Source organism: Onychostoma macrolepis, chromosome 12 (assembly GCF_012432095.1).
Source record: "Onychostoma macrolepis isolate SWU-2019 chromosome 12, ASM1243209v1, whole genome shotgun sequence".
Taxonomy (NCBI): domain Eukaryota; kingdom Metazoa; phylum Chordata; class Actinopteri; order Cypriniformes; family Cyprinidae; genus Onychostoma; species Onychostoma macrolepis.
This window is the reverse complement of record NC_081166.1, coordinates 10,805,281-10,830,208: the sequence shown is the minus strand read 5'-3', so window position 1 is coordinate 10,830,208 and position 24,928 is coordinate 10,805,281. Positions and strand designations below refer to the sequence as shown.

The window sequence follows — 24,928 nt, the reverse complement described above, 5'->3', positions numbered from 1 at the left end:
CTTATTTCCTCTAACAATGCGTGGAAGCATGTTGCGTTGGTGTATGCTTCTGAAATGTTTTATCCAAGTCCTTGAATACTGAAAATCCCAAAGAACCATCTTTTGTCTGTGTGTCAGCGCCTTGAATGTTTTCAACAGTACTAAACCTCACTCTTCATGAGTCACAGTTCCTTCCTTTTTAAAAACGTTCAATAAAAGAACAACAAAGTCTATCAGGAACAAAAATGTCTGTAAAGAGGACATGAAAAGCAGCATTTTACTTGCTATAAAAGACTTTAATGTACTAGACATACTGTAACAATCACATTGTGAAACTCCAACATTCAACGGATTCTAAACAGAAACCATCATACTAACATAGACAAAACAATTTAGGAAGGGTTTGGTTATTGAGTAGACATGCAAAGAGGTTAGCCAGTCATAACACAGGTCATTTACACAGAAGCCTTAAAAGGTAAAGTAGCAAAAATATGCTATTCGACATTGTGTCCTAATAGATGGAACCGGATTCATTTCCACTGACAAGTAATTTGTCTGTCCACAATGAAGGAGGTAATGATGAACCATGCAGCATAAAATTAGCCGTATCAATCTATGACATGTTTAATATACAGTTATGTAGAGTGGATTTTTAGACCAATGGGATTTACAGTGGGTAGGGCAACACAACCCTTCAAATGGAAAACTAAGCGACTGACAATGTCCTGTCACTCATTACACTTTATGTAGCATCTGGATAGGACACAGTGTAAAGGCTGTTCACACCACAATTAATTCTAATTCTATAAGATTATAGGGTAGCCCACAACAAAGAGGAACAATTTGGTTGGATTCACTTTCAAAAAATGTTTGGCAGCCCAAGAGAATCCACCTGAGCTCTCCATCATTTAAAAGCAACCGATGACAACTGCAGCATATGCTTACAATAAGCAGAACATTATCTTACATTTGTGTGGACGCAAATTTATTTATATTTATAGTTATTTTTCATGCAAATGGGCCTTAAGGGACAGAGGGGGTGTGAAAACAGGTTTAAGTTAAATGAATCAACTGTTTTTCATGCAAGAATCCTTGACTAGAATAAATATACAAAAAACTAAATGCTACAAAACAAGTATAGAAAATATAGGCTTTAAAGGAATAAGAATATGAGAATCCCAGAGGTACACATCCTAACATGGGCTACTGCATGCAGAATGTCAAAGCCAATCAAGGAAAACACGGGGGGCCTGATTGAGAGCTCATGCAGCCCCCAGGCATCCCATTATAACCAATGCGCTGCGTTTCTCTGTTTGTTCCAGTTTCCTGCACTGCGCTAGAGTCTGCGTTCACTCCGCTTGACTTTGTCTAATTTAACAAAAATGTCAGCGAAACTTCTCCGTCTCGTCACTGGAAGTGACATTCCTCCATTCTGTGTCCCTGGGGTAAGCGACACAGCCACTGATGATTGAAGCAGACGGGCAGTGGTTTTTAAATTCCGGTTTCAGCCATCCATCGGAAGATTAAAATTCATAGGCTCAGCAGCAGAGACGGGAAGCACACGCACGGGGGACCAGTGTCTCATTTCAGTATGCTTTTAGCCTGCTTCACCTCTGCCTATAAATGCATTTGAAATACACCTGGTGTAATCAAAATGTGATCAATGTTTTTCTGTACTCATGTCTCCCCAGCTGATTTCCCCTCAGGGGAGTAAACACATGGTAGAACCAGCACTTCTACTTATGATGAGAAGTATGAGTGTAAACTATAATGCAGGTCTCAACAACAAGGATTTCAGTTTCAATATGAGTGAGCTCAGTTCAGACTGTCACTTGCCCCATCAAACTAGAGCTGTGTTGTCAGTACGATTTTTGTTAAAAATAATATATAATTACTTTATTAATAAATATATTTTTTTTAAATATATATTTGCAAGTGAAAAGTAGTAATATAGTACTAGAAGCATCAAACAAGTCAACAATGTTTACAACAAATGTAAACTGTATTTACTATACAATTTCCAGCTAAAAATAAATTGCAAATGAAACTTTAAATTCCATGAAAAATATAAATATATTCTCTCGACACACACAAAATATCTTGCAGGAAATAAATCTGCATTTTTGTGGTGGTGCCACTGAAAATACTGGCTGGACAAGAACAAATCTGAACAGAGTTGTTGTTTTTTTTTTTTTAAGCAAATGTTTTTCTATGATAGCCTCCCAGAACCAAGAGAGTATGTGACTTGAATTGCAGGAGTAAAGTTTCAGTTAAAGTAAAGTAACAGTTTCTGTGTAATAATAAAAGGCCTCTTCTGTGATATAATCAACAGTAAACCCTAATAATTAATGAGACAGTGGGAAGAGGGGTGGGGAGGCATGTCCTGCTTCTGTAACAGAACAGTGGTAACAGAATGTACCAAAAGAAGTGCCAGAGATGAGGTATGTGTGAGATATGCCAGCGAGTGGGCTGACGGCTGCCTGGCCAGTTGCCCCGGATGATCCCACAGAAGTGGCCACCGATGGGCTACTGACAGCTGGAGCTGATAGCACTGGATGCAGAGCTGCTATAATAAGCCACAGACCAGTATAATGGTGTATCCATGTGAAACACTCTGCCCTCGACATGGTCTCTGTGGATATTTAAAGTCTCCTTCCTGATACAGTTAAGAGATAATGAGAATGTGTTGCTGGACCAGAAAAAGTTATCAAGCTCAAAAGGCTCTCACTTCTGCCCCAGTGAACCCTGGAATTATTTACTATAGGATATTTGTAAAGTTCTAATCAACACAGTCAAGAAACCTTTATCTGGATTGCCTATTGAGTGTGGCTACATACTGTAAGATGCTTTTGTTTACCTAATGATATAAATATTCTCTAAATCAGGGTAGATGTCATATATATATATATATATATATGTGTGTGTGTGTGTGTGTGTGTGTGTAAAATATGGTATAATTTTACACATTTACTGGTCCACAAACAGTCTCTATCTAAACATTTATCGCTCATACCTTCTATGGTGTAACTTTGCTCCAACTGGTGTAGATCAGGAAGTAGGTGCATGCAGTTTATGCAGCAGTAGGTGAAGAAGTCAAGCACCACCACTTTGCCCGACAGTTCCTTCCTGAGTGACAGTGGGCCGTCTGTGTTCAACCATTCTAGTCCTGCAAAATAACAATGGAATTTAGGGTTTAAATAATATTTTTATTCCGAAAATTTACATTAAATGAAAAACAAATAAATGTATTCTTCTGAGGCATGTAAAATATATTGCTGCACATGATTCAGCATTTTTTGTGGTGGTGCCTTTAAAAAAAATTGACAAGGCAGATACAAATCTAAACAATTCCACACACACACACACACACACACATAATAACCTTCAAGAACCAACACTACAGTGTATAACACTCAATGTTGATTCAGTACAACATTATAAAGCAGTAAATAGCAGACAGAAGCAATTTGTAATTGGCTTGTCACGTTCCATAATGTTAGTCGTTTATCTAAACCACGAATCAACCTATGATTGATCTTAAGTTTCAAAGCCACTCCCATGAGATACCAATACTGTATACATTCTCTCACCCACTGAGTTCATTAACACTCTTACCTTCTTCAAAATCCGGTATAATTAAATCGTCTTTTTCGTCTATTTTGTGCAAATACTGATGTACGAGGTTTTCCTTCTCTTTTTGAGTCGTCGCGTCCTCTAAAGCATAGTCTAGCTGGCTCTGAATGGGGAAAAGATCTGACAGTTTACTGAAAGACGCCATGACTCCCACAACAGAATAGCGACAAACATTTACGCTCGGCACTTTCGACAGACAGATTACAACCGCATCCAAGACAAAATAAACTCGTTTTGCGAGTAGTTAACATATTCGTCATATTTTTAAAAATGATGTTTGTATTAAATCTATAAATAAATGTAGTTTGACTAATATGAAATGATTCGATACTATTTGCATTATGGAAAATGCGAACATCAATGTGAAAATAAATTCGCGTTCAACATTGGCGGTAAGTGTAATGACGAAAGATAGTCGACGGGATTATCTAATGTGAACGGTTTTTGTTAAAATACTTTTACAGAATGCGTCTTTCTTAAGTTTTATTTATTTATTTTTTTGCTTTCGGGATGAATTTCTGAATGATACGGTCTTATTTGTGCTCTGGTCGCGTTGTTTATCTTAAGAGAACATGAATGTGATGTTACAAAACAGCTTCGTTCAGAACAAACTAGTAGAATCTGTTAATGTTTACAAATGTCACAGAGCGGCTCTGAGAGTGAAATCTGGGATTATAAACCTCTTAAGAAGACCAAAAAACGAAGCTGCAAATCACAGATAACAAGAGAAGGTGGGACAAAGAGGAGAAAGGATGGTAATCCTGGGACATCAGTGCAAAAAACAAGTGTAAACAGTGCTGAAACACACACTGGTTTAGACCAGAATGGCAATAATGCTCCTATTAACACTTTGAACTCAGGATCCCTGGACGTGAATCATGGGACACTTTCTCAGGACGTCCAGGATAAAGACCCTCAGACAGCAGGCTACTGTCCTGTCTGTCAAATGCCATTTTCCCTCTTGGTGGTTCAGTCTCAACAATGGCATGTTGCAGAATGCTTAGATAACCCTGGTGACAACTGTAAAGGTAATGTTTTTCATAAATACGTAAAATCAACAGTCATTATTCAGCTCATCAGTTCATTACAAGGTTCCCACATACATGGAAATATAAGGGTTATTTGCATAGCTGGAAAAATCATGTACATTTACTATAGATTTAATTCACATGCATAGACGTTGGAACGGGGGGGGGGGGGGCTTTTATATATATATATATAATACAGAATCTGAATTAAAATGTGTTTGATTTAAGCCTACATTTCAAAATTTTGTCATAAAATTTCTTGTTTTTAAGCAAATGTTGAATTTAGCCAGAGACGGGCGTGCTCAGAGCTGTCATATATCACAACTTTTCAGTGTTTTCAACCACATACTGTTTATTTTAGGTTTCAGACATATAAATGCACATAAGTACTAAAAAAACTATTTTGTAAAATACACACTGATGTCTATGGAAGAGGTAATAATCCTTTCCATTATAATTCGACACGTTTTATTCATATCAGATACACATTATGTAAGTAACTTTAATGTTTACTCTATTCTTCTCCCAGTTCACCAGCCACTTACTTTTAAGTATTTCAGGAGAAGTGCATGAATTCACGTGTTTTAAATCCAACAGATCCGATTCTCTGAACTGCGTCTGCGGCACAAACTAACATGGCGGCGCTAACGCGGTCGTTATAAAGGTGTTTAAACAACAATACACTTCCACTTGCATGTATTTGACAATCGGAATATCAGATATTTCATGCCATAGTTAACACATTTGTGAATATTCTGAATAAAAAAGGAAAAATGACATAAAAGCAGTTTAAGCAGATCATCATTCATTCAGCGCTGTTACTGCTGCGGTGTGTCACGTGACAAGCAATGACGCGTCACCATGGAAACCATAAAGTGACACATTCTAAATAACGGTCGCCCCCCCCCCTCAAGAATCCCGCCCCCCCTCTCAAAATATAGTTCCCACGTCCCTGTTCACATGTGCATTATTTTTAAATTATACGCCACTCTAAAATATAGACAGCTAGAGAATGCTATTCTTGAACGCAATTAGTTATGAAACTATTAAAATAAATACATTAAAAAAAAATGTATGAACAGTGGTCAGTGGATTGTTGTTTTGTTTTATGACTGATGTTTTTTACTTCAATATTTACTATATGTACAACTAGAAAATTAATTGATTATAAGGTTTGAGAAACCCATCATTAGTAACATGCTCATCACTTTAATGTGGAATATTTCCAAGAATATTATTGTATAATATTTAAGATTTTTTTTTGTTACACTTTCTCTGTCTCTAATGTTACAGAATGTCCAGATGGTCTTCATTGTACATCCTCCATTCCTAATCACTACAAGAGATACAGCCACTCTCTACTTGCTCAGAGTCGAGCATTGAATGACTGTACGACCCAAGCCATCTCAGACTTCAGCTTGAAGTCAGTTAATCATGTTGCACCCACATCTGGTACGGAGAGCTCTGTGGACAGCGCTTTGAATTTATCTGCTTCATCCAGCCAAAGTTCATCTCCTGGTGATGGACCAAAGGGAACTCCCACCCAGAGTAATGCTCTGCTGCATTTGCGCTCCCCTAATACTGAAGATATCAAGAAAAAGAAAGGTTGGTCTCCTTCTGTCAAAAGATCTCAATCTCAGACTTCTTCACAGGAAGCAAGAATGAAGACGTCAACTCCAGTTAAAGCACATAGTGTTGACAATGCTGTTCAGACACAGACTAATGAGGTTAAAGCTGAGCTCTTTGAATGTAATGATGATGATTATATCTCCTACTCCCCACTCTCTGAACTTCCAGATGTGGATAAGGAGCACAGAACTCAAAAAACTAATATAGAGATTCATAGTACTGCACTGCAGGAAGATGAAAATGAGGATGATGATTCTCTTAAACTGTTCAGCGATGAAGATGATGATCTATTATATAATATGCTGGACCATTATGAGACAGAAAACATGGAAAATGGACCAGACAAAAACTCATTAGACACCTGTGAGAAACTGCAGACATCGTTAGCACCCGATGATCACCTGACTACTTCCAGCTCCACAGGTGTTTCTGATGGAACATTTCAGCATGGACCTCAATCAACAGGAAAACCATCCACAACAAATCCTGAAGATCCGAACTCCCAGCTACAGTCACCTCAAAGTTTGGTATTAGAGCATCTTCGGGAGCGCATATCTAATCCTGTACATGCCAACAGTTACATAAACCAAGAGTTGTTTTTCACCCAAACAGACCTAACTCAGAAAACACCATCTATGGCTCCTAGGAGAACTCCGACCAAGGCAGGTCCCTCTGGATTAAAGCAAACAGACATTGGGGTGTTTTTTGGCTTGAAGCCATTGAATGAAAAAAAGGCTGAGGAGGAAGTGAAGGCAACAGTCAGAGAGGCCAATCAGCAAGGGTCTAGGAGAGCAAGGATTTCAGAAGCTCAGGGGGAAGATGCTAAGCTCCAGGGTAGACGGCGTAGGAAGAGCAAAGCTCCATCTGAAGTGTCCAGTGTCTCGCCTGCTGCAGAAGATGGTACGACTTGGCCCACGCAAACAGAAGGAAAGCGAGGAGGGAGGGCAGAGAGGCAGAAAAGATGGAGCAGAGGAAGAGCGACAGATGGAGATCCCAAGGAGCCCAAGCGGTGTCCATTCTACAAGAAAATTCCTGGTTTGTGAACCGCTTTAATGCTTTTGTTTTGACCTACTTAATACCACTTGTTGAGATTGCATAAGCATTTACACTTTCAGTCTTAATAGCTGTGCCAGAACTTTAATGTACTAGACTGCTTATATTTATTCTTTTACTCTAATAATAACTATTATTGTTTAGCTTGTTTTGGTCTAATGTACTTTGGAGAATATAATATGCTTTTTCTCTATTTAGGCACTGGTTTTGCTGTGGATGCTTTTCAGTATGGGGTTGTTGAAGGTGTTACAGCCTACTTTCTCACTCACTTCCACTCGGACCACTACATTGGCTTGAAAAAAGACTCTGTTTTACCCATCTACTGTAACAAAGTATGTATTTCAACCTCACTGCAATCTAAAAATAATGAAAGCAGGATTTTTCTTGCTCTTTAGAAAACTGAAGAATTCAATTTACTATATAAAAGTTCACAGTTCCCTCCAAAGAGACTAAAGGGATGGTTAACCCAAAAATAAAAATTGCCATTATTTAATCACCCTCATGTTCTTCCAAACCTTTATTCATTTCTTTATTTTTTGAAATACAAAAGAGCACAGCTTTGAAGACAATTGGCTTCTATTGTATACACACAAAAAACACAAGCACATCTCAAAGTATTTTATTTTATTTTCCACACAAGATAGCAAGTCATACTGTTTTGATGTTGTAAATCATGTTTGGAGTCAGTAAATCATGAAAGAATTGTCATTTTTGGTTGAAATTTAAACCAAACACTTTAAACTTCAAAAACGTGTGTCATGGTTATGAAATCAGAAATGGCAACACATTGACATGAAACATCACAAATTTACATAAATCAAGATGAAGTTGAAAAATGGAAAAACAAATGGGGAAAGCAAAACCCAATGAAGAAAAGAAAATGTTTTCTTTTTTTCAATGATGGTGTCAGGGAAGATTTGCTCTTGTCTGAATCTTGGATTTCATGACTAACTGGTGTTAATTGTGGCAGATAACTGGTAACCTGGTGAAGAGCAAGCTGAAGGTGGCTGAGCAGTATGTTCACATTCTACCAATGAACACAGAGTGTGTGGTGCAAGGAGTGAAGGTCACTCTCCTGGATGCTAATCAGTGAGTGTATCCTCTAATGAACATTTGAAGCCAATTTTATTTCTTTATCACAGGTTCCTATGTTCATACAGAATGACAAGACCTTAATTATCATGACTGTTTCCCCCCCCCCAGCTGTCCTGGGGCAGCCATATTGCTATTTGTTCTGCCAGATGGCCAGACGGTACTCCACACAGGTGACTTCCGGGCTGATCCGTCCATGGAGTGCTACCCAGAGCTGCAGGGTCTCAGGATACAGACCCTCTATCTGGACACAACGTGAGTTCCCCACTAACAAAGCAACTTTTTGGTGCTGCTTTGTGTTGCCCACTTTTGATTGCAACAACTGAGATGGGTTATAGGGTTGAGATTAAAAACAAAATAAAACTTTTTTTTCTCCATAGGTATTGCAGTCCTGAGTATACATTTCCCACTCAACAGGAAGTCATCACCTTTGCCGTAAACACAGCTTTTGAACAGGTCACACTGAACCCTCGTACACTTGTGGTTTGTGGCACCTACGCAGTTGGAAAAGAGAAGGTTTTTCTAGGTCAGTGAGCAATGTTGTTCTGCTTTGTCCAGACCTCTTGTAGACCTTGTGCTACTTCATCCGCTCTTGAAAGGGTAGATTGTTCGCTTTTCTATTATCCGTGACCGTCATACTCACTCGTGAATGAGGCTCGTATAAAATAAAACGGTTTAAAAAAAGAGGTTTGCAGATGCTGTCCTAACTTGACTTTGAAATTATGTTCCTGTTCCACAGTTTGTCTGACTGGCTTCCTGTTCGCTTTAAAAAAAAAAAAAATGCATGATTAATGTCCTGCACCCATTTACTTTTAAAGCTATTACTTAGTGTCCTGCTGTGGACTGTTGTGCTAAAATGAAATCTCTCTTGACTGTCTCACTGGATTGCAACTTCTTTCCAAATCCCAATAGAATAATTTTCATTTGTCTATATTCCTCTCTAGTGTATCTAAATGTGGGGAGATTGAGGCTTGACTGTATTTTTTTTTTACCTGTCCCACCTTTTCCTCTAGCTGTTTCAGAAGTGTTGGGCTCTAAGGTGTGTTTGTCCAAGGATAAGTATAGCACCATGTGCTGCCTGGAGTCGGAGGAGATTGGCCAGCGCATCACTACAGACTGGCAGGCGGCCCAGGTGCATGTACTTCCCATGATGCAGCTCAATTTCAAAGTAAGTTGAACTACATTTAAAACTTCTGCGGCTTGTTTGTCATACCTGTAAGTTATAAATTATGAAATGCATTTTTTATCATCTGCAATTAGTTTTTTGAGTTCGTAAGTGTATAAAAAGAGCTGATTATGCTAAACACAATCAATAAGGCTATGTTTACTTATTCAATTTGGAGTTTAAAATTCATGCAGCGTTCAGTGTTATCTTTAATTTTCCTTGACAGCGCGTTTATGCTAATGCAGGAGGAAAAAAATTAAGATTCTAATTACAGAGACCAAGTGCCAGCGCAGCAGTTCTGGCAGCGGTAGAACTGATTGAGTCTGACTGAAAGTAAATTCTAATGAGACAGTTGCAGATAATAAAGATTAGTTACATGATGTGCCCTGAACCATTATAAGCAACTTTTCTCACCCATGCCAATGTAGATGTTGATTCAGAGCAATTTCAGAGTTGTTCCCAATGAGAAACGAGTTTAAATGGCTCTGACAGGAAGAAGAAAAAATTGCAGGGCAAGGTTGATTGTAGATTGCACCACATTTTCTTTTGCAGCCACATTGGAAAGTCATTATGTAAATTGAAAGAAAGAAGCTGATTGCAATGTGGCATCATTTGACTTGAATTACCCTTTTTGTCACACATACTACCATTCAAAAGTTTGGGGTCAGTAAGATTTTTTTTCGTGTTTCTTTTGAAAGTCTCTTATGCACACCAAGGCTGTATTTATTTAATCAGAAAAATGCACTAAAACAGTAATATTATTAAAATTTTAAATACATTTTTTATGTCTTATCAATGTTTAATACAATTGTGTTGCTTAATATTTTTGTGGAAACTGGGGTACTTTGAATAGAAAGTATAAATTAACAGCCTTTATTTGAAATGGAAATCTTTTATTACGTTATAAATGTCTTTGCTGTCACTTTTGATCAATTTAATGCATTCTTTCTAAAAAAAAAAAAAAAAAAAATTACTCTCCCAAAACTTTTGGATAAGAGTATACTCGTATTTACACTTATTACATTTGCAGACATATTTATTCAAAATAACTAATAATGAGCTAATCAGCATAAATATTTATGACCAGAAGGATTTTGGTGTTTTTATTTTTGTTTTGTTTTTGTCTTAACTTTACAGAACCTGCGGACACACTTGAATAAGTTCTCCAGGCAGTATGACCAGCTCGTGGCGTTCAAGCCCACAGGCTGGACCTTCAACCAAACTGTAAGGGTGGAAGACATCCAGCCTCAGACTCAAGAGAACATCAGTATCTATGGTATGTGTCTAGATTTATAAAGAATTAAATATAATGATTTGACTTATCTCATTAGCTATTTCATGTGTTTAATACAATTGAAATATCTGAGACTGTCTGGGAGGCTGACATTAACAAGGAAGGTTTTCGGCAAGATCAGCCAGTAGCACACATGTAGGGCTACATTTCCTTCTAATATTTTTAGAAAATTGGGTTGCTTCACTTGAAACTTAAATTGCAAGTCCAAACAAACCCTAATCAAAGGAAGTAGATGTACACCAAATTGTGTTTCTGTAATGTTGTATTTGCATTTTGATTTTATAAGAGGAAAAAATACCCTCTATTTTGTCTGGTGACTTTAAGAGCCCTGAGCAAAATGAGTTTGTATTTTTGTCATCCTTTTAAATCAAAATGGAAATAAGACGTTTAAAAAAGCGAATAAAAATCACCTTATCATATTGCTCCATTTGCTTGCATCTAGGATGGACAGTTTTATGGCGCTTTAATAGGTTTTCTCCATTTTGCTTAATGGTAGGTCTATACCAATAAAACAAAAATGCAGAAAACATGCTATTTTTATTGATATCTGTCACACCATCCCTTCCTTAATAAGATCTTAAAGAGGATTGCTTTCCATTGAACTGATTTTCAGTGTAGACAAAACACAGTCTTGTCATTCTGTTCCACTAACTGACAAGATTATACCTAATGGCTTCGTATGTAATTACATTATATTGATTTTTTCTCCCTTGCTGCAGTTGTTAGAAATGCAGAACGTCGTTTCTGGCTAAGAACAGCATGCCCTGTATTAACAGAATCAGCAGATGTGATTTGACCCAGAGAAAAATTCAAGATGTCAGGTTTTGCAAGCCCAAGGTTTTAATTTCATAATATCAGCGGTCTGCAGCCCAACAAAGGTGCTGCCTCAAGCAGTAGATGCATCTCATTTCACAAGCTCCACTGGAATCTGAGACATCCAACATGGGAATTAATGGGAATTTGTGCTTGGTCCTTTACACAAACACACTATATAATTTGTGAAATAATTATACAAAAGGCTAGAGTGTGACTCTGCTTAAGCAGCAGAAATCATGGTGGGTCTTTTGAGCTAGGAGATCAGGACATGAATAGGTTTTCCCAGCATCTCAAAGATTTTGAGAGATACTTTCCTACTCTATACTTATCTGTTCCAGGTATTCCCTACAGTGAGCACAGCAGTTTTCTTGAGCTGAAGCGTTTTGTGCAATGGCTGCAGCCGAAAAAGATCATTCCCACGGTGAATGTGGGCAGCTGGAGGAGCAGGAAAGCCATGGAGGGCTTCTTCTGTGAGTGGAAGACTGAACCCAGAAACCTCAGCTCAACATCATGTGCCCTGAGAAACTCAAGCTGTGGAACAAGGCAATAAAGTAAACTGACATCCACAATCAAACATTTGGCCAAACAGTCAAACGGTGCCTTTATTGATTGGACCAGTATTACTCAGTGGACCATTTAAAATGAGAGCGTTTTGGACTGCCTTCTCACATCACATTTGGAAGAAAGAAAAAAAAAAAAAGGTTTTCTTCCAGCCTGCCTTTTTAAGTGCTGGTTGTGTGATGGTTAATATTGTTGCCGTTTATGAATGGCTCCCCTTGCTGGTGGTTAATGCAGGAATGGACCACATATGCCCTCTTATTTTAGGAGGGTTTTTTTTATTTTTTTTACTCTTGATGGTTTTATATATTTAAAAAAGTGTTTTTAAAGGAAATAAATTCTATCCACTCTACACTTGTTTCATTAATGATCTTGTTCTCTAAATTACATTTTATTTCATATTTGTGCATGTGCAAGATGTATATTTTTTTTCATAAGAAAAGTCATTTACATGTTGAACGGTGTCAGTTCTTTAGTAGTTCTTCTTTTACATGTATTTATTACATTATACTATCTTAACCTCATTTAAATTAGAAAAAAATAAAAAATGCATTTTCTACCAACATGACAGGTTTCAATGCAACTGCAATAATGCAGCTGTCAGTTTATAAAAACACATGAATTGCCAAAGTAATATAATAAAAGATACTTGGATATGAATTTATATGCCAGACAGGAGCAATCAGAATTCAGGTTATAAGAATATAAGATGAAGTTTTAATATAATTCAGTTTGTGTTTGTCTGCCACCATGTGGCTACAAAATATACTGCAGTTAAATGCAATTTCAGTACAAAGATTCACAGGTATTTTAAGATGATCAGAAAAATACTGTTCAACCTATCTTAATGCTATCTAACATTAATTTACTGCTAGAAGAAAGTTCTATTAAATCTTGTTTTAATGTTTCTATTGCCTCAACCTTGCTGATAGTGCAAAATGACAAGTATAGCAATTCATTCCTGTGATTGATATTTTTGGAATGACAAAAGCTCAGCAAGTCTCTGTGCACACAAGAAAACAAGAGCTACTTGTTTTACTGTTGACAACCTGTATGCCCTTCAGGGCTGTGTGAAAAGCAATACTTTCAGCCTGTACAGTCTGGCACTAACAAATCATAAATGTCATTGAAGAGTTTCAGAAATCACCAAAGAGACTAGAAGTCATTCTACATTACAGCACTTTTAACTCATTCTGTTTGACTACTGATTGCCAGCACAGTGCTATTCCCCACAGAGAAAAAAAACAAAAACATTCACATTGATTTTAAGAGAGAATTGAAAGGCCTAAAAAAGCCAAATAAGAACCATAGCACAGCATGAGATTTTGTTTGTGTCCTCAGCAGAGTACAGAATTCAAAGGAATGGAGCCTGGGAGCCTTCGAATGGTCAGTTTTACCTGGAGAGAGAGCAAACAACTGTAAGTTCGACTATAGCCATTTACAAAATCATTCTTGTACTCTGACTCATGACTACCTCGCTCTTGCTGAGTCTTCTCATGTATGTTTGTACCTCCTCCACTGTGTCTGTCAACAGGTCATTGACAGCCAGGATCTGATCTCCCTTGTGGAGCAGAGATGAAGCCTCAGTCTCCCCACATTCAGATACACTAGAAATGGAAAATAATAGCAAAAATTAATCCAAACAAACTTGCATGAACCAGAGAGCATAAGGACATGATGCTTCTGGGTTCAGCCCAACATTTCCAGTTTTTAATTTATCTGTGAGAATCGTACCATGGTTTTCCCTCCTCCTCTGAAATAACCAAGCTGTTTGCATCGTGATGACTTATGCAGATTTCCTTCTCGATAAGGGTGTGCGTTTCACTGAGGAATGGAAAACATGTAACTATGTAACATGTAACTCAAAATGTAACTAGATTCCAAAAACACAATTTCATAACCCCAGTTGTTTGACAACTAAAAATAAATAAACTATTGTTTTCTATTGAATTGATCTTTTACAGATGTACTAATCACATCTTGCCTGGAACTGACCTGTTCAGCTTAGTGGAGGCACAGTTTCCATTGAAGTCAAAGCAAGAGTTTTTAGTGTTTTTTTTTTTTATTAGTAGTACTACTTTCTTGCATTCCATAAATCCATAGGATGACAATGAGGGACAACTCATTATGGTGGTGTTGATTTTTTTTTTTAAGGTAAGATTTTAACTGTTTAAGATACTACAAAACATAATTTAAAATGATATAAGTCTCATGTGTCAAGTTGCAAAATTAGTTCTGGCTCGCCTTTGTAATATGAGTAATAACTAGTTTGGCAAGATCACTGCTGGATACTTTTGAAAAGTGTAATGCATGATGATTTGTGACAGCTAAGGAAAAAAAAATAAAAATCCTTAAGTTTTTACACAAAGCTTGTTATTCTCTAGGCTAGGGAACCTGAGATATTATTCATAATGTGACAAATAGCATTATGCATAAATAAGCGATAGTCTGTTGACATTTAATTTTTCAGTTGCTTTACCTTTGTCCATCTGTCTCGGTGGATGTTTGTGGTGTCTTCATATTATTGAGGGCTTTTGCGACACAATACAACAGACTGTCTTCAGATGTACCAGTCACACTCTCCCTGGAGAGAAAAGCAAATAATTATCATTAGAGTCTAAAACAATCAAGCCTCTAACAATAGGTAAACTCATGTGAACACAAAGTACATTTGTAAATGACTGCAAAATGATACTTGATACTTAACTATAAATAAATAAGCTTTTGAACATTGCAACATTAAATTGCAAATGATATCAAAAATCACAGACAAATTGGTCTGTTATACAACCTTCTGTATATTCAAGAAGGATACAAATGGATTCAAATATAAAGATTAATGTTACATTTTTTTAAGGGAAAATAAGCACTAACAGGTTCAATTGAGGTAAAGTAGATTTAAATACATAGAGATTTTGCCATACCCTGATGACATGTCCTCATTGCTTTCCACTGCAGTCTCATCCAGTGGTTCCTCTTCTTTCAGATTTTCATACACCTGAACCAAAGGTTATATTGAATTATGATGCAAGTGTTTGGTTTTATAAGTGAAAGTGTATGTTTGTGGGTTTAAATATGCCATACTGTTGCAGTTAGGCTCCTTCTGGGTGATTGGCTACATTGACCGTGCTGGTTGGAAACATCTGCACATGCTGACTTCTTCCTTGGAGGCAGTGGAGGTTTACTATCAACTTCATTCTGCAGTTATTGAGAGGTACAACTCAGAAATAATTCAGGAAAAGTTATGAGAACTGAGTCAAAGTCACACACAAGCTTGTGAAAGCATTGTTTGTGAATTACCTCTTCAGTGTCAGAGGGGCTTTGGTCATTGGAGTTGGATTCTGTCGTGCTCTGAGGTTCAGTTTGTGGCTCAGTTTTGTTATTCTACAAACAGTTTGAAAAATGTTTAAGACCCATGAAATTGCATTGATTAATAATTAATTGTTAAAAATGATACAAAAAATTTACTTGTAATATATATATTTATAAAGCGAATTATGACTGAATTAAAGCTATTAAGCTCATAGGCAAAAAGTCGAATGTCTCACCTTTATAGCCCCGATTAAAGCACTGAACCATTTATCCACATCCTCCCTGAAAACAAAAGATCCCATATATTAGCACTAAAAGGGCTAACCTTAGTTTATTTTGTCCATTATTTGCATTTTTTTAATGCAGCTTTTTGCTAAGTATGATAATCATAGCAAACCTGTCTCCAATGAAGAAAAAATCTCTTGGGACCTTGTCTCCTGGATTTTCTGCTTTCATGAAGAGCACAGAGGTCGGAGAGCACTTGAAGGCTTTACATATCCATTCAAAAACTGGATTTGCTTGAGGATGCACTTGCAGCATTGTGATGCTATATAGAAAAAAGAATTATATCACTGTATAATACTAACCCTATTTGTTAATGTGAAAAGTAATCAGCAGCTTTCGCCTTACGTGGAAGCTTGTATAGATTTGATAGGTTTGTCTCTCTCAGAGGATTTGTAGTATTTTAATTCATGGCAGCTGCCATTTGTCTTTGAAAGCACAAAGAAGCGGCGCTTCCATGATTTCTGCAATGAATAATGAAACGTCTTCGATGAGATGCATAGATGATACATATTAAACTGCTAATATTTCTGTGTAGGAAATCCGAATGTTATACCGTATTTTTTATCTGTCTAGGAGGAGGGGACTTTAATAGAAAACCTGTGCACACTTCCTCCACCTCGGCTGCTTCATTGTGACATGAAGCATTTAAATCTGTTGCAGAAGAGTACATACGATTAACCAGAATTTAACCACTCATCACTATCTGTAATAGTTCCCTCAATAAAATCTTAATTAGACAGATGATTTAAAAAAAATATATATATATAATTTAATTTCTGGCTATTCTGGTTCCAGCCAGTCTGTATTGTTTAAAATAGATTTCAGACATACCTGATTTACGTCTGCTGTTCATTTGGATAATGTTGAATCTCTGCTAAAACAGACATGATATGTCTGTTATCACACACATCAGATAATATTTAAGCAATGATTGGTGCTTGAGAATATACAACATAGAAAATGCCACATCGCTGTATTTTACAAAAATGTATTTCTGAAGTTAAAACAAACTATGAGTTCACCCAAAATGAACATTTTTTGATTTACATTTACTCACCTCTTGTCATTCGAACCTGTGTGTTATATTTTGTGGAACACAAAAGAAGATATTTTGAAAAAATTTCATAACATTGGTTTGAACCCCATTGACTTTCATTATATGAACAAAAACATTCTTCAGAATCTTCTTTTGTGTTCCGCAGAAGAAACAAGTTTTGAAATGACATGAGGGTGAGATAATATTGACTTATTGATATTGATTTATCTCTTTAAATGTACAATTCTGCATGAGTCAGCTCATTATTTTGATTCTGTCTAGGAATATTGATATTTGAAAAAACCAAAGCAAAGCTTTTCACTAAAAAGCGTGCACTGGGTGCTTTTTAGTTTAATTTTTTAAACTGCAAGAAAGATGCATATTGCCAAAAATATAATAAGCAGTTATGTAGCCGTAATTTCTTAATGTGCTCAAATAAATCAGTTTAGTCATTGAATCAGCAGACCTGCAATACATCATAAATGGATTACCTTAACTATTGTGTGTGTCGCAGTAAAAACAGTGTCCTCTGTACTGCTCTCCTGTTTTCACAAATATGTCATGATTTTGAAGGAAGCTTCTATTGTCACTGAAGAAGGTGGAGTTTCTCATTATGTGTCCTCCCTTTGTTGAAAACATATTTTAGATTTATGGAAAATTTGGTCACAGATGTTACCATTTCCTTACTGGCAATGACTTAAAAACATGATAAAAGCGTTGCATGTTGATTCTTTTCCTTGATGTCTCAGATATCTGTGGTTATTTACACAAATTCCTTGCAAATTTAGATTCTAGTAAGATTCCACCACATTTGAACTTCCGTGTGAAAAGTGCATGTATGACCTGTTTCGTAATTTCTGAAAATATCATATGTAATTTAATCCTTTCACTGGATCAAGTAATTTTGGCCCTCTGTAACTTTGAGTACATTTTAAGGCCAATTAATATTTTACATATGGGAGTATATTTAAAAGGTTAAGCAATAGTCCATAATACTATCCTCATAGACATTAGATGGAGACATTAAGATTCATCAAGGGTCTTAGATGAGTGATATAAATGCATTGATTTTCCATCTTATAAGTAAACCATAAGAAACGGCTTGCACTAGGACAATAAATCAAAGATTAATTGATCACTCTACCTAAAAGGTACAGTGTGCACCAGTCGATTGCATGTTTGTTTTATTTGAGTGGGTTTTTCTGGGAATGTGTTTAACACGAGGAACTAAGATCTAAAAATGTCAATCAATTCCTGCAGTGCATTTGCAAGAGTGACAAAAGTGTTGTCACACAACGGTGTATACATGTCCTCTTAATGAGATAAGAAATGTTAGCTTTGTAACAAATCTTCTAATAAATATTTAATAATTCTATTTGAAATACACATTTCTTTACTGACAGCAAAAGAAGGTAACTCATTGCCACACTCTCAGAAATAAAGGTACAAAAGCTGTCACTGGGGCGGTACCTTTTCAAAAGGTACATGTCTGTCCCTAGAGAGTCCATTTTGGTACCTTAAAGGTACATATTAGAACCTAATAGGTACAAAAGTGTACCTTTTGAAAAGGTACCGCCCCAGTGACAGCTTTTGTACCTTTATTTCTGAGAGTGCACCCATTTCCACTCAAGTAACTCAATGCAGTTTTATACATCACCACTAGAGAGACCTATTCACTGTAGACACATGGAGGCCTATAACACCCGATGTGAGCTCTCTGTTAACTTTTCTCCATAAAAGAAAAACAAACAAACACTAGAGATCAGTTATGGAACAAAAGATGACAGCATTCCTCTGGTATGATAAAAAGCTAAAAATGCAAAGTCCATGCTGTTAGGCAAGGGTGATCAGCTCAATCAGTCAAGACTATCCAGGCATGACTTGACTAACAATGCAGCTTGGATGGGTCATAACGTGATCTAAAAACAAACTAACAAACAACAACAACAACAACAACAAAAAAACAGGCTAGACATGACATTTTTGACAATGTAAGTCTTATTATAGTTAATTAGTGTATGTGTATATATATATATATATATATATATATATATATATATATATATATATATATATATATATACAGTGGGGCAAAAAGTATTTAGTCAGCCACCAATTGTGCAAGTTCTCCCACTTAAAAAGATGAGAGAGGCCTGTAATTTTCATCATAGGTATACCTCAACTATGAGAGACAAAATGAGAAAAAATCCAGAAAATCACATTGTAGGATTTTAAAGAATTAATTGGTAAATTCCTCGGTAAAATAAGTATTTGGTCACCTACAAACAAGCAAGATTTCTGGCTCTCACAGACCTGTAACTTCTTCTTTAAGAGGCTCCTCTGTCCTCCATTCGTTACCTGTATTAATGGCATCTGTTTGAACTCGTTATCAGTATAAAAGACACCTGTCCACAACCTCAAACAGTCCAACTCCAAACTCCACCATAGCCAAGACCAAAGAGCTGTCAAAGGATCCCAAGAATCAATTTGCAAAAATCCCAGAACCACACGGGGGGACCTAGTGAATGACCTGCAGAGAGCTGGGACCAAAGTAACAAAGGCTACCATCAGTAACACACTGCGCCGCCAGGGACTCAAATCCTGCAGTGCCAGACGTGTCCCCCTGCTTAAGCCAGTACATGTCCGGGCCCGTCTGAAGTTTGCTAGAGAGCATTTGGATGATCCAGAAGAGGATTGCAAGTTGAGTTTTTACTTTTTGGTAAAAACTCAACTTGTCGTGTTTGGAGGAGAAAGAATGCTGAGTTGCATCCAAAGAACACCATACCTACTGTGAAGCATGGGGGTGGAAACATCATGCTTTGGGGCTGTTTTTCTGCAAAGGGACCAGGACGACTGATCCGTGTAAACGAAAGAATGAATGGGGCCATGTATCGTGAGATTTTGAGTGAAAACCTCCTTCCATCAGCAAGGGCATTGAAGATGAAACGTGGCTGGGTCTTTCAGCATGACAATGATCCCAAACACACCGCCTGGCAACGAAGAGTGGCTTCGTAAGAAGCATTTCAAGGTCCTGGAGTGGCCTAGCCAGTCTCCAGATCTCAACCCCATCGAAAAGTTGAAAGTTCGTGTTGCCCAGCGACAGCCCCAAAACATTACTGCTCTAGAGGAGATCTGCATGGAGGAATGGGCCAAAATACCAGCAACAGTGTGTGAAAACCTTGTGAAGACTTACAGAAAACGTTTGACCTCTGTCATTGCCAACAAAGGGTATATAACAAAGTATTGAGATGAAATTTTGTTATTGACCAAGTACTTATTTTCCACCATAATTTGCAAATAAATTCTTTAAAAATCCTACAATGTGATTTTCTGGATTTTTTTTTTCTCATTTTGTCTCTCATAGTTGAGGTATACCTATGATGAAAATTACAGGCCTCTCTCATCTTTTTAAGTGGGAGAACTTGCACAATTGGTGGCTGACTAAATACTTTTTGCCCCACTGTGTATATATATATATATATATATATATATATATATATATATATATATATAATTAGTATAATGTAAATGAAAATATGCAGGAGGAAAATATGTGGAAGAAATAAAAATCTCACATGCTAGTGGACAGTTGGTATCTTAGTGCAAGGGGTGATTTCCAAAAACATTCTGACATCACTGACGGGAGCAATGCCTGAGAATGAGGAAACACCTTTTTTCCTTCATCTAAGCATTTTTCATGAACCCAGAGTCGCATATACCATTCAAAAGTTTATGACTGGTATGATTTTTAATGCTTTTAAAATAAGTATCTTATGCTCACTAAGACTGTATTTATTTGGTCTATATAGAGTAAAAACAGTAATATTGTAGAATATTCCTCCAATTTAAAATAACTGATCAGCTCAATCAGTCAAGACTAGCCAGGCATGACTCGACTAACAATGTAGCTTGGATCATGGGTGATAAGGTGATCAAAAAAACAAACAAAAAAACAGGCTAGACATGACATTTTTGACAATGTAAGTCTAATTATAGTTAATTAGTTTATATGTAAGGAATAATTGACGACGGGCCGTTGAATTGTTAGAAAAATAATGTACACCCGAGGTGGTGATGCGGCCATATACTACGGGCCGTTGAATGCTTGAATCTGATTGGCTGACCAACGTTCTTAAGTCTGTTATCAACGGCTCAAGCCTCCTTTATTAGGTCTAAAATTACGTTTTGGAATTAGCAACGGAGGCATTGGATAAGAAATAATCCTACTCACAATAGAGATTTAAGTAGAAAAACCGGACGAATGCCTTGAAATATATCATCTGATCGATGTCTTTAGGCGTGGCAACCGTAGTATAAACGGAATAATTCACTCCGGGCCGTTGAGTCAATTATTCCTTACAATAGTATAATTAGTATGATTATAGGCTACTGTAAATTAAAATATGCAGGAGGAAAATATGTGGAAGAGATGACTGGTAATAGTGAGACTGCTGAGTGATAAAAATCTCACATGCTAGTGGACAGTTGGTATCTTAGTGCAAGGGGTGATTTCCAAAAACATTGTGACATCACTGACGGGAGTAATGCCTGAGAATGAGGAAACACCTGTTTTCATTCATCTAAGCATGTGCATTTTTCATGAACCCATTCAAAAGTTTATGACTGATTTTTAATGCTTTTGAAAGAAGTCTCTTATGCTCACTAAGACTGCATTTATTTGGTCAAAATAGAGTAAAAAAAACAGTAATATTGTAAAATATTACTACAATTTAAAATAACTGTTTTCTATTTCATTATTATATATTTAAAAAAAAAAAAGTGATTATTCCTGTGATGGCAAAACTGCATTTTCAGTCTAAGTCTTAAAGGGGTCATCGGATGCCCAATTTCCACAAGTTGATATGATTCTTTAAGGTCTTAATGAAAAGTCTATAACATGCTTTGGTTAAAATTTTTTAATGGTAGTGTAATGGTATTTTTACCTTGTCAAAATCAGCTCTGTTCACAGCAACCTGTTCTGTTGCATGTTCCTTTAAATGCCAATGAGCTCTGCTCATCCCATCACTGTCTTCTGTGGGGTGACCAGCCGTTCTCATGAGACTGTTTACTTTAGCCGCATTTAGCTGTGGAACTCACCAACTAGCACATTATTAGGAAAGGCGATTTGCAAAGATACATAAAAAACCCCTTATACTCACTTCTTCTGGAGGTGAAGTTGGATCACAAATGATTCATGTGAAAATAGACGCATTTAGGTAGATCGGGGGCACATTCCCTTCAAAGACAAACATACTCCACTGTGTCTTCAGTGGATCAGTTGTCGGTAGTAAATGACGACTGCTATATTCATCACTACATCCAAAAACAGAACACCTCAATGGTTATGGAAACATTCTTGTCTACGTCCCTGCTCTGGCGTCAAAACAATGGCGGACTGATGATAGCTCACTCAGGGCAGGTCTAAGGGAAGACGGCCGTGTCAATCAACTACCGTGGGAGCGGCCTTGGTCTGTGTGACGTCACACAGACAAGAAGCTGAGAATGGCCTGATTTAAAAAAAGGGATATTATTTTTAGGGATTAAATAAAAACCACCGGGTGGATTTTTATCATATAGGGTGGTTGTGTATACACACATTTATGTTCAAACATGTAAAAGTGAATTTTGCATCCGATGACCCCTTTAAGTGTCTCATTAACCTTCAGAAATCATTCTGATATGCTGATTTGGTGCTTAATATATTTGTGGAATATATTTTCAGGATTCTTTGATAAATAAAAAATGTATATAATTTTTTTTCTAACATCATAAGGTCTTATTGTCTCTTTTTCATCCTTGCTGAATAACACTATTCATTTTGTTTTAAAACAAATCTTACTAAACCTAAACTTTTGTGATATTTTATAATTTGCCTGATTATTAGTTTTCAGTGTCTGTTATTCATTTGGTCTTTAGAATTTAGAATGTTTTCAAGTGTCACTGGCCAGAATCTGTTTTTATTTATATATGAATAAAACTGTTTAAGAACAATCCCAACACAACTAAATGTAAACTGAATGCTGAAAATGTATTAGTATTAGCAATATATTATTTGTCAAGATTTGTGTATTTAACTTTAAAAAATTGGTTGTTTTAAAGTAAGTTGTTTTTATATCATGCAGGAAATAGGTCGTGCTTTATTTAGAAGTAATTTTTAGCCCATGATTCATCAGAGCTTTTTGAAAGGCACTGAAATACATTCGAAACTGGTCCATAGTATGGAATGAAAATACTGTTCCCCTATCAAAAGCTACTCTCGATGCTGCGCCGAAAGCGCTATGGGAACATTCTTTGTTCGACCGGTTGTTGAAGCACGTGTGTCAAACACGCCAAACTTGGCTTAAATAACATCGGTTAGGTGACGTCACTCGATTACGAACACCTGGAGGTTATAAATAGATGTGACGCAGAAACATCCTCAGGTCTTTTGTCTTCAAGGACCGCATTGTTGTGTGCGTGTGTGTGAGAGAAAAAAAAAAAAGGCAAAGCAGGAAGCGAGTAGTTATAGATATTTATTTATATATATATAAAGATAGCTGCTCACTATGGCGGATCAGCATAGGAAATGTTTACCTCCTTGTCAGAGGCAGCTCTCTGACGATGATCTCCATGCTTTCTGCTTTGAGTGTTTGGGGGAAGAGCACGCGATCCTCGGGCTCGAGGGCGAGTGCGAGCACTGCGATCTCCTCTCGATCAAAGTGCTTCGCGCGCGGCTCGCCTTCTTTAAAAGCTCGTGGGGATCGCGTGCCGATCTGGCCGAGGCGCGTGAGACGGACTTGCCCCTTTCTCTCGCGCTCTCGCCAGATCATGAAGCTCTCGCGTCCGTTTCTCAAGCGCGCTTCGGCGCTTCTTCTGAACGGGCCGAGGAGACTTCATCTCTTGCTTCTGGGGAGGTGGAGAGTGCCACCTCAGAGCGCTCCTCTCGTGATGAGAAAGCATATGAGGAGTTACTCGAGGTGGTTACTCGGGCAGTCGATCGGTTACACCTAGACTGGCCGCAGGAGCAAGAGTCCCCCAAGCGCTCAAAGTTAGACAGATATCTGTCGGGTGGTCGGGGGGAGGGGCCTCAGCGACGGTCTCTCCCCTTTTTCGGTGACCTCCATGACGAGTTAACTCGTTCATGGAACAAGCCATATTCGTCCCGTGTTCTTGTGCCATCGACGTCGATCTACTCGACTATCGTTGATGCAAAGGCACGGGGCTATATGATGATGCCCCAGATCGAAGAGACGCTCGCGGGCTATCTCTCTCCTGGGACCTCATCATCACTGAAGAAAGCAACTCTCCCCACCAAGCCATGCAGAGTAACATCTTCATTGGTGGGGAAAGCCTTTCAGGCAGCGGGTCAGGCTGGTACTGCTTTGCACACTATGGCGGTTTTGCAGGCATATCAGGCTGACCTGCTGAAAGACTTGAGCACTGGCAGGTCAATTGACGAGGAGGCGTTTTTAGAACTTCGCCGGGCCACAGATTTGTCTCTCCGTGCGACCAAGCAGACGGCCCGTGCCATCGGCCGTTCTATGGCTGCAATGGTTTCCACGGAGAGACATCTGTGGCTCAACCTCACGGGCATCAAGGACAAAGACCGCGCTTTCCTCCTTGATGCCCCCGTCTCGCCTTCCGGCCTATTTGGCGACGCCGTCAACACCGTCGCCACTAGGTTTCGGGAGGCGAAGCGCTATGAGGAAGCATTTGTGAGGTTTCTTCCCCGCCGTGCTCAAGAGTCGGGACCGTCGACCACCCGGTCCCGACCAGGTCCGGTTCCTTTGAGGCGTGAAGCGCAGAAAGAGAGTGTGGCGAGCCGAGCACCCCCTCGAAGAGACTGGGGTGCGGCTCGCCACGCGTCACAGTCCGCCTCAAAGAGACCGGACCTGCGGAGCATCATCTCCGCCAAAAAGAAGTCCTGAGGCTGGTGCGCCCAGGACCGTGGGGGTGTGTCCCCCCAGGGAGGAGGCGCGTACAATTCCAACAGAGAATAGAGGCTCCTTCCTGGCACCCTCAGGGGCCGCTGTACAATCTCCGCCGCCACTGGCGTTTCGGGGACCAGC

General features: G+C 38.0%; 3 protein-coding genes across 5 annotated transcripts in view; 1 reads left to right on the top strand and 2 right to left on the bottom strand.

Annotated features, from left to right (window-relative positions):
- nhlrc2 (NHL repeat containing 2) overlaps positions 1 to 3,794 on the bottom strand; it is a 29,001-nt gene extending 25,207 nt beyond the window's left edge. The window contains exons 1-2 of the mRNA XM_058793027.1: positions 3,595 to 3,794; positions 2,993 to 3,145 (exon numbers count right to left, since the gene is read on the bottom strand). Of these exons, the coding sequence (XP_058649010.1) occupies positions 2,993 to 3,145; positions 3,595 to 3,757 (316 nt within the window). The 5' untranslated portion in view covers positions 3,758 to 3,794. The remainder of the gene's footprint in view (positions 1 to 2,992; positions 3,146 to 3,594) is intronic.
- A 197-nt stretch (positions 3,795 to 3,991) lies between these two features.
- Positions 3,992 to 12,508, top strand: dclre1a (DNA cross-link repair 1A (PSO2 homolog, S. cerevisiae)). Of its 2 annotated transcripts, XM_058793026.1 has the most exons (10): positions 3,992 to 4,343; positions 4,473 to 4,640; positions 5,934 to 7,304; positions 7,521 to 7,654; positions 8,293 to 8,411; positions 8,526 to 8,669; positions 8,795 to 8,940; positions 9,428 to 9,582; positions 10,717 to 10,855; positions 12,028 to 12,508. In XM_058793026.1, the coding sequence occupies exons 1-10, from the start codon at positions 4,250 to 4,252 to the stop codon at positions 12,237 to 12,239; spliced, it is 2,682 nt and encodes an 893-aa protein (XP_058649009.1). In that variant the 5' UTR covers positions 3,992 to 4,249; the 3' UTR covers positions 12,240 to 12,508. The 2 variants fall into 2 exon arrangements, with proteins under 2 accessions (XP_058649009.1, XP_058649008.1); XM_058793025.1 differs by having other exon boundaries at positions 3,992 to 4,640.
- A 204-nt stretch (positions 12,509 to 12,712) lies between these two features.
- plekhs1.1 (pleckstrin homology domain containing S1, tandem duplicate 1) lies at positions 12,713 to 23,568 on the bottom strand. 2 transcript variants are annotated; one of them, XM_058793029.1, is made up of 14 exons: positions 23,454 to 23,568; positions 17,372 to 17,504; positions 16,676 to 16,718; positions 16,398 to 16,495; positions 16,190 to 16,305; positions 15,957 to 16,106; positions 15,796 to 15,841; positions 15,548 to 15,631; positions 15,332 to 15,445; positions 15,172 to 15,245; positions 14,727 to 14,831; positions 13,982 to 14,071; positions 13,722 to 13,854; positions 12,713 to 13,644 (listed from the first exon to the last, which is right to left on the bottom strand). In XM_058793029.1, exons 3-14 carry the CDS (start codon positions 16,695 to 16,697, stop codon positions 13,585 to 13,587), a joined length of 1,092 nt encoding a protein of 363 aa, XP_058649012.1. In that variant the 5' UTR covers positions 16,698 to 16,718; positions 17,372 to 17,504; positions 23,454 to 23,568; the 3' UTR covers positions 12,713 to 13,584. The 2 variants fall into 2 exon arrangements, with proteins under 2 accessions (XP_058649012.1, XP_058649013.1); XM_058793030.1 differs by lacking the exon at positions 23,454 to 23,568 and having other exon boundaries at positions 16,676 to 16,715; positions 17,372 to 17,412.
- Positions 23,569 to 24,928: the final 1,360 nt, after the last annotated feature.

What these genes read in the sequence shown, in the direction of transcription:
- dclre1a (XM_058793025.1), top strand. Translation starts at nt 4,250, where the DNA reads ATGTCACAGAGCGGCTCTGAGAGTGAAATCTGGGATTATAAACCTCTT. An exon ending in AAAAGAGAAGGTTTTTCTAG is followed by an intron (nt 8,941 to 9,427) that starts GTCAGTGAGCAA and finishes CTTTTCCTCTAG; the next exon opens with CTGTTTCAGAAGTGTTGGGC. An exon ending in TGATGCAGCTCAATTTCAAA is followed by an intron (nt 9,583 to 10,716) that starts GTAAGTTGAACT and finishes TTAACTTTACAG; the next exon opens with AACCTGCGGACACACTTGAA.
- plekhs1.1 (XM_058793029.1), bottom strand. Translation starts at nt 16,697, where the DNA reads ATGAACAGCAGACGTAAATCAG. An exon ending in GAACAGCAGACGTAAATCAG is followed by an intron (nt 16,496 to 16,675) that starts GTATGTCTGAAA and finishes CTTCTGCAACAG; the next exon opens with ATTTAAATGCTTCATGTCAC. An exon ending in GAGGAGGAGGGAAAACCATG is followed by an intron (nt 13,855 to 13,981) that starts GTACGATTCTCA and finishes TTCCATTTCTAG; the next exon opens with TGTATCTGAATGTGGGGAGA.